Source organism: Patiria miniata, unplaced genomic scaffold (assembly GCF_015706575.1).
Source record: "Patiria miniata isolate m_02_andy unplaced genomic scaffold, ASM1570657v1 HiC_scaffold_1, whole genome shotgun sequence".
Taxonomy (NCBI): domain Eukaryota; kingdom Metazoa; phylum Echinodermata; class Asteroidea; order Valvatida; family Asterinidae; genus Patiria; species Patiria miniata.
Window position 1 is genome coordinate 4,469,850 of NW_024037047.1, and position 8,699 is coordinate 4,478,548.

General features: G+C 42.5%; 1 protein-coding gene across 2 annotated transcripts in view; it reads right to left on the reverse strand.

Moving 5' to 3' along the window:
- The window catches only part of LOC119741739 (DNA polymerase delta catalytic subunit-like), a 29,934-nt gene extending 21,478 nt beyond the window's left edge, over window positions 1-8,456 (reverse strand). The window contains exons 1-5 of one of the 2 annotated variants that reach the window (XM_038217732.1): window positions 8,290-8,456; window positions 5,315-5,525; window positions 4,087-4,203; window positions 867-1,133; window positions 2-176 (exon numbers count right to left, since the gene is read on the reverse strand). In XM_038217732.1, coding sequence (XP_038073660.1) covers window positions 2-176; window positions 867-1,133; window positions 4,087-4,203; window positions 5,315-5,510 — 755 coding nt within the window. In that variant the 5' untranslated portion in view covers window positions 5,511-5,525; window positions 8,290-8,456. Of the gene's footprint in view, window position 1; window positions 177-866; window positions 1,134-4,086; window positions 4,204-5,314; window positions 5,547-8,289 lie in introns of both variants that reach the window. The other variant, XM_038217658.1, reaches the window with a different exon arrangement.
- Window positions 8,457-8,699: the final 243 nt, after the last annotated feature.

Consider the following 8,699-nt stretch of genomic DNA (forward strand, 5'->3'; position numbering starts at 1 on the left):
CCTGATTTCAAAGTCAATATTGCTCTCAAAGGTTTGATAACCCCTGACTGGGTACAGGTTGGGTACGGCAAATCCAGACTCCAGCAGTCGTTTGGATGGCGCTATGAGCTTAGGGTATGCCACAGTGATCTTCAAGAAAGGTCGCATCCCGTTTGGGCCGTGATAACCATAGATACCTGATAAACAAAATCAAATTGTTTAAATGACGGTGTGGGATTTACATGTATCTTTTTGTCGCAGTAGTCCTGCGTCAAGGTTGGTTTACATGTGCACTTTCTTATGGGAGCCAGGTGGGAACAAGAGCCACTGAGCTCACATAGGAAAGTGAACATGTAAAGAAACTGTGAGGTCATTCAATTATCCCATGCGCGAGAGGAACACGGAATAATGTTGTGCGTCTGCGTCCCACGTACCACGAGCATGAGTGGGATAACAGATTTATCTTCAAGCAAACTTGACACACACTAAAGATGGAACACGCACGAGGAACACAAACTTTTCAGCAGTTATCTCATTATACAGGGTGGATAAAAAAAAAAAAACGAGTTATTATTGCTAATTGGAACAGAAGTAGGGCACGTGTGAATTAAAGGGAGATATCCTCTGTTAGGGTTGAATCTCCTCTTTAAAAAGACACCCTGATCATGTCATTACATTCACGGTTGACTGAGCAGTGACCAATTTTATGAAAAGGGTCTGTTTAGAGGCTTGCGCCACGTTTCAAGTGGTTTTTGTGGTGTCAGTTGTCACAGAGTGAAAGGCTATGGTTGTCAATCACGGCAGGTGGGGGAAAAAGAGGTTTCACTATGACAAGTGGCACAAGTGTGATTGCTAACCGTAGCAAAGTAATTTGGATATGACCTTACTCTCTTTGGTGACAAGTTCCACGGCCAGCACAGCCTGCGAGATGTTATCCTTGTTGGACCGCATGTCGTTGATCACCATGTGGTTGAGGGCGTCCTTGAAGTGCCGGCAGTGCTCCGGACGGAAGTTCTCCGGTGCGGGAACGTAGAAATACGGCGTGAAGCCGTGGATGTGACACATGACGCTTTGGCCCTCCATGGTGATGCCGAACATGCGGATGATAGGGACGGGGCCCACGGTGGATCCTGGCATTCCCCTGATGGGACTGCCTACAACGGAAGTGATAAAAGGAGGAAAGAATATTGTATTCTGACGCCACTTGTTTTTTTTATATTTAACCTTAACGTCCTAAGGGCTCTTTGGGGGTCAAGGACCAAATACCACAGAATACTACACGTGTTGTGCACACTTGTATGGAAAAAAATGTATCCCGGTACTACAGGTTATTACTAAGGGAATAACAGTGTGAGGAGCCGGTCTTCACTGCGTGATAATGACCGGGTTTGGGGGTGACCGCTGTCGAGGTCCATTAACAGCGGTCACCCCCAAGCCCGGTCATTATCACGCAGTGAAGACCGGATCCTCACACTGTTATTCCCATTAATAAATACCTTTTTAACGAAATAAAACAGTTAAAATGCTCCAATTTTGTGACTTTCTTTCGGCGATATTTCCAGACTTTTTGTGTTCATGTTCATGGGCCATGTTTTAACTTATGTGTGGTACCCTGTCTCTTCGATAAGCATTGTTATATACACCACAGCCGGGCCCAGGATGCGCTGGACATTGCTGGACAACGTCTTCATTGCGTACGCGTACGACGTCCAGGGTTTGGACTTCTGCTGTCGTAGCGAAACAAATTACAACAATGTTTTCATATTTTTTCCTGATGGGGGAAGCTGAAATTTCGTTTACACACTCCTTGTGTCCAGAATTACAAAGATTCTTGGTTTAGGAAAGGTAAATATGTCGTTGGGCAAAGTGTTTAAAGAAAATAAATCGTAGATCTACGCTTTCATCGTAAACATCCTCAGTATACTGCACTGCTGTACGTACAATGTCCAGTCGTTTTAAAACTTCCTTACGCGCGCGCGCGCACCCATAGCAACTGTGTTGCATACGCGTGTGTCAGTCTCACGCGAAGGTGGTTGAGCGCATGTGCAGAGCTGTATTGTTACAAGCTGCCGTATGATTGTTGTAAATTTGGCCAATCATTGCCTTCCATGGGGCTGGATCAATGCTGGTTCAGGGGCCATTTTTTTCGCTTGTTCTTTGAAGCCGGTCATTATCACCGTTAATGCACGGCCACGTGATCGAGACTCGACCAATCAGAAACCATCAACTCTCCAAGGTATTTATTAATCATTAGTCTTTTGTAGCTTTAGGTGAGGTAAGGGTTAAATGAAGGTCAGTCATTGCAAAAAAAATGTTGAAAAGACATGAATCTGAGACTGAAAACCATTTCCAATTTTGTTTGTATATACTTTGTAAATGCACCCGACTCTCCATAGACTTTTTGCATGACCAAAAATATGGCGTCTGGATACTACATGCTTTCCTAAAATGACAATAGCCTCATCAATTTATAGGCCCTACCAGAAGACGTATTTCCAACACACGTGCACTAAAGTACGACTTGTGTTCACGTCTTTAAGACGTGCTTGTGGCTGGAACATGTAGTTTGACATCTGAGAGTTGCAGAGGCCTAATAAAGTACATCAAGGCTTCGCACTAGACTCTCTCATTCCTAGGATGGAATATTGCATCAATAATAATAATAATAATAATTTGGGAGGCTAATTATCCTTACTCGCAGCTGGTATGCTGAATTGCGAAGGACGCGGCTACAACGTGGTCGGGCCGCTGGCACGTAAAGGTGCCTATGGCTGCAGGCCACATCGACCCATATACATGTATGACCGAGGAGCACAGCCTGAGATTGAAAGTGTTTGATTTTTCAGGGTGATGTTCATTCAATGTCCTGTTTTGATCCTGACTTAAAGTGCCCACGCAATGCAATTATAGTGCAATCCTTGAAATTCCACCTCTGTGTCCCATTTAACCTTATTTTCAATTTTCCTTTTGCCATTTCCAAGGGTATTTTTGGTGCCTTTTTGTTTTTGAAATGAGAACTTCCATATTCACGAGTAAAAGTGTGATGTCATAACAGGCAGAAACCTCAATGTTGGTAGTTGCTAGATTTTGGATATTTTGCTGTTGTAAATTTTCTTTTCTTTGGTGATTCGTTATTGTTTCATTGCATGCCAGTAAGCCGATGACCAAACTTTTCTCATTTTTTTTTCTTAAAAAATACGAGCAAATTTGGGGGTTCACAATTTGAACAGAAAACCCCTAAACTGAGCAGTGTCTTCCTAAAATGACATCACATCAACAGTGCCCTCGGTTGTCCAGAAAGAGAGAGGACAATTTTAAATGTTTAACCCCAACCCTGCCCGATCGTGTCTGAGACAATGACAGCTAGTCCCATTGAACAATGCCTCAGTTGTATCCTGCTGCATTCGGTGACCACAGACTCTGAGGTAGTTTGGCCTTGAGACTTTTGGCCTGATGGATCTTGCTGCACTTGGCAGGCTTGCCATTTAGTGTTGCATGTTGGTGCGTTTGGCAGGGTTACTAGCCAAAATACCCTGGAGGGTTAGGGTTGATTAGAGAAGCGCACTTTACAATAAATTTAACCTAAAAGGGATATCAAATAGTTTTCAAAGAGAAGATAGTTGCACAAAATGTGTTCCAAAGAAAAATCCATGACATGGACCCTTTTATTTTCTGTAAGCACTTCGGGCCCAACAAAAATAACAGTTCTGCTTCCGATTACATGGCATTTGAAAATAGGGTAGGTAGGTAGGGAATAATTGTTTGGGGGCCCATTTTTGTTGTGTTCGATCATATGGAGGTGTCTGCTTGAGTCAAAGGGTAAAAGGTAGAAATTGATGGTTTTGGGTGTTGTTTTTTCTCATTTTTCCCATAAACAAATTAGGGTAGGGGCTTTCAGAATACGGTAGGTAGGGAAACTGGAAGCAGAACTATTTTTTTGGCCTTAGTGCTGTAAAAGGGCTCGCAGGAGAAAAAAAAATGCAAGCTGACTTAGTTGGGACTTGAACCCATAAACTCTTACTTATCAGAACAGACATGATCTGACCACTGAATGATAACTAAGAAACAGATTATTTTAGTTTACTTTCAATGATTTTCATCACTCACCTATGTAGTGTTCTAGATCAATCTGTTGGAAGACTATGGCATCTTTGCTAGGATCTGGAGGCGGCAATGACGGTCGAATCCACTTGGGGTTCCAGTAAGGAGCCAGCTTTGATGAAGCTGAGGTAAAAAGAAAAATGGGTATCAGTAAAAAGAAAAGGAAATCTCACTTGTATTTTTTTTTCCCTTTTTTTTGCCGGTACAAATGAGCTAGCCTATTATTCGCTTTGTACTTGTACCTCCTTTCGTCTGGGCTAACTGCGGCAGAGACTGTCATGCAAGAATTGGACTGCTCAGCCACAGCCGCTGCTGCAACAAAGACGACAATCCCCCCCCCCCCCCCCCCGGCGCAGTCCATCGTCAGTATTGACGGACGGATGCCTACTACTACTTGTACCTGACTTGCTGACTAACTGTTATGCGCCTTATCAATTGTTTCCCTCACCCCTACATCTTCAGATGTGGGGATGGAAGTCACTGGCGACATCTCGGCTTCTACTTTGTTATATAAACGTAGTTGCCCCCGAGTGATTATGATGCAAATTCTATCTTGTGAAGCCAGCCTATTGGGTTTTGCCCAAAGACCACACGAGTGCAGTGGCGGGGCACGGAACCAACGAGCTCCACCACTCGCATGGTCTTTTTTCATATCTGGCTTGCCTCGTGTGCCTTGACTCCAGTCTACGTGACTGACGATCCAGTACGCGCGTGATCTTTTCAATGTTGAAATTTACATAAGCAAACATGTGCAAATGAACCTGGAAATTACATGAAAAATAGACTTCTGAGAAAGGCGGGGCTTCATCACTATAAAGAGCAGGGGTGTGCGTGACCACTGATAAAAATAGCTGAAAACAGCTGAAAAAGGCATAAAAAAGCTGAACTTAGGAAATCTCGTATACGTTGGTACACAGCAAGTGAGGGAAAAAAGCTGAAATCCAAAACAAAAAAAGGTGAAATCAGCTTTAAAACTGAGATTAAACACCCCTGAAAGAGGGTGAGTGTGCTTCTAAAGCGTAAATCAACTACAAATATAGTCTAAATGTGAAAATCAAATTTTAAAGAAGTTCTACATTTTGAGGAACATGTTCCAAGTATGGCCCTTATTTACAAAGCTAGTCCAGTAAATTGGCCACATTTTCATGGAGCTATGTTTATCACTACTGTACTGTGATTGGTATAACACAATCGGGCGGGGCTTATTGGATCAGTCTTCTAACAGGTGCCTTACCAGGAATACTTCCCCCTCGACTTCCCGGTGGTGTTGACTGTTGCGATCCAACAGATGAGGCCTGCGACATCTCGGCTTCTACTTTCTCCAGGAGGGCTAACTCTTCCTCGAATGTGGACGGATCATCTTCAAAGTCATTCCGTGCTCTTTTGGCACTCGGACCGGTGGACATCGGGGGCTTTCGCTTTGAATCCATGGCTGCTTCTGGACCCTGTACGCGTACTTTTTTTTCCTAGGAGGGTTAGGAGCAATGTCATGAATAATTCAGTTTTTCCTTTGAATCATTGGAAGTCTTAGGTTCTCGTTCTATTTTCCCCTTAATTTAAAATTATCTCAGTCATAAATTTGGAGAAGAAAAATAGCTGATGAAAATGAGCAGCGACGACGTGGATTCGAACCAGGGATCTTTGTATCCATAGCTCATCTCGCTATCCACTAGGCTACTGTGTGGTAGCTCGACGACAACCGTTCTTTTAAAATGCTTTAACTAGTTGAGTAACTAACAACAATGCTGTTGATGTCATTGTCCGTTCTCATGGATAAACATGAATTATTCATGACATTGCCCCTAACCCTCCTAGGAATAAAAATTACGCACCCTGTACAACAGACAGAATCAAGCCAAAATTGGCTTGGCCTGAATACAGTGTATAGTCTCAATGTAGGCTATATATGTACCTGTATAGAGCCTGAAAGTACGCCATTTTGTCTTTTGAGTTCCCGGACCCCTCCGCAACCCTTCTATTTCTCTCGCTATACTTTTAGACAAAATGATTTGTAACTGTAATCACCCCAAGAAACATTCACGTTGGAATTTTATCTTGGCATTCCAGAAATAAATGATGAGAAATCAGTTGCAGATGCAAAAAAACCCACAAATTTCTCGAAATAAGGTTAGCGGAACTTGGTAGGATAATGTTGAAGTTCCTGCGTCATATCTTTGGAATAAATTAAGGAAAGATTCCCATATCTGGCCATCACTTTTCACCGTGCCTGTGCACAAACTGTATGAGACTGGTCTGAAAATGTCTACATTGTAAGTCAGTGTTTTTCAGTAAATAGGGCAAGGCCTAGGCGTACTTCAATATTTTCCCTGCTAAATGTGACTTTTAAGGACATACACACTAGGCGGGCCCCTTTTTTCTGATGGCTGATACTTGATAGGTCACTGAAGGGAAAAAGTAGTAATGGCCAGATATGGGAATCTTTCCTAAAAATAAAGCTACAGAAATAAATTTGGTATCACAGGAAAGCCAATGATTTACGCTTTAACATGACGTAGGGGGCCTATACAAAATCTGCTTTAGGTTTGTTGGGTTGACAATGTCCTTTTTTAGTAATAAAATCAAATTCTGATTCGGAAAAATTTCCGTACTGGGCCACCACTTTTTCAGTGCGTGAAATTACAGTCGGACATCGGACATTTTCCGACCACTTTCATGGTTTGTCCGACCAAATGCAGATGTACTCGGACAAAATGTCCGAGCGATTTATGTATTCTTTGTGGAGTTGTCTTTTTCAGAAGTATGAAATAAACGCTTGCACTCAAAAGTATTTTGTTGTTTATTTCTGATGATCCGGTCTGTAATACTTACCGTACGCTGAGCGGCTGCTAACTACATGTACGTGTTGTCTTATATTCACGCAATAGATGCAACGCGTTTACACCCCAATACATGTAATGAGAATTTAGCAAGATCAAAGTACGTTGTGTTGTGCGGTATGCTTTAAGTGCGTGATTGTTACTAAATTCTCACAACGTGGCTTACTACAGAAACGAGCGCGTGAATGCCCGGCGCTTGTCATTGCAACTACATAGTGTGTATTATGGATACGTACGTACAATGTACGTAAACATACATACTGTACATGTACACACGTGTATGTACCGTCCACGTGTTTGAAGTATAGTAAACGCGGCCTTTTGAAAGTTTGTCTCGCAAGGTTTCACAGAGTAATTTAATTGGGAAAAAGGACGCATTTCAAGTTTTCAATCATGAAGAGAGCACTATGTAAGTATGTTTTAACTAGTCCTCGACTGTTGATAACCTATTTGGTTGCTCATGTGACCTTCAAATTTGGAACGCTAAATGGCAGATCAAAACTTGACAATGGCAGAACACTTTTGATTGTGCTCGGACATTTTGTCCGACCACTTTTTTTGTCTAATTTCACGCACTGCTTTTTCAATTAATTTTCAAGCGCCAAAAGGTTGCATCCTTTATGGTTATTCCCTCCACTTTCCCTCCTCTACTCCCACCCTCTCCTTTCCTTTATTCCTACTCAGTCACTTACTTCATTGGGATTCGAACCCCGGACTCTTGCTTGATACATGACCATGACACTTTTAACCGCTAGGCCGCGCACAATCGCTGTTGCAATAAGCAATCTTTGGACGTATTTGAAGTATCCATTGAAATAAACTAAATATTCATGAGAAAATAATTAGGCTATTCATAATGACGTATTGCACTATCATTGGCCGGCTCATGCAACGTCATGGTTGTCGATGTCATGCGTATTACGTACCGCTGTCTTTCAGCCACTTCAATCAGTTTTGACCGGCTGCTTCAACTTAGTTCTGCACGACATGTGCATCCAAAATGTGCTCTAAAAACACATTTTGCCTATTATTATTTTTCGCATTTATTTACTGATTTAGGCCTACCTGCCTACAGCTTCCTGGATTCCTCTTGGGTGAAATCACAAGGTGAGGTGGAAATAGATGTGTTTAGCGGCAGGTAAAGTTGTGGTCCAGTATGGACATTTCCCTTTGATTCTATTTCGAAACAAATCAGGGGCCCTTCACTAAACGATCGCCCAATTTCCGGACATACAATCAGGCCTGCATACAAACTGTATGTCCGGAAATTGGACTAGGCCTAAGCCTTAGCATGCCAAGAATCTTCTGCATTTTTTGTCCAAACAACCTCTTATCACTACAGCCTAAAGTATACTTGGCATGATTCACTTACTTTCTACGAAAATTGGTGACGAATCGCTCTCTCTGGAGCAAGAAATTGCCTTACGTTTTCGACGACGTCAAAACATTTCCCTCGCCTTCGAAAGTGGCGCGATTATTCATCTCGACGAAGACATCTGTTACATCGTCGCTGATTGGTGCTGGTAGTGTGCCAAGCCGTTGAATGTCCAATTGTAGTGAGGGTTATAAGAATTCATGCCGTTTCTTTTCATATTTCATTTTACTCGCAGGTTGCGAATTTTGTGAGTACGGAGCTCCTAAAAGGACATTGAAATGTGTGTGGGTTTTTTTTGGGGGGGGGGGAGGGGAGGTTGCGCTAGCTGCACATGACGTGAAGAAGACTGGACGAGTTTGTTGCTGTGATTTCCAACTTGGGTATAAAAAAAGTATAGGTCAACTTTT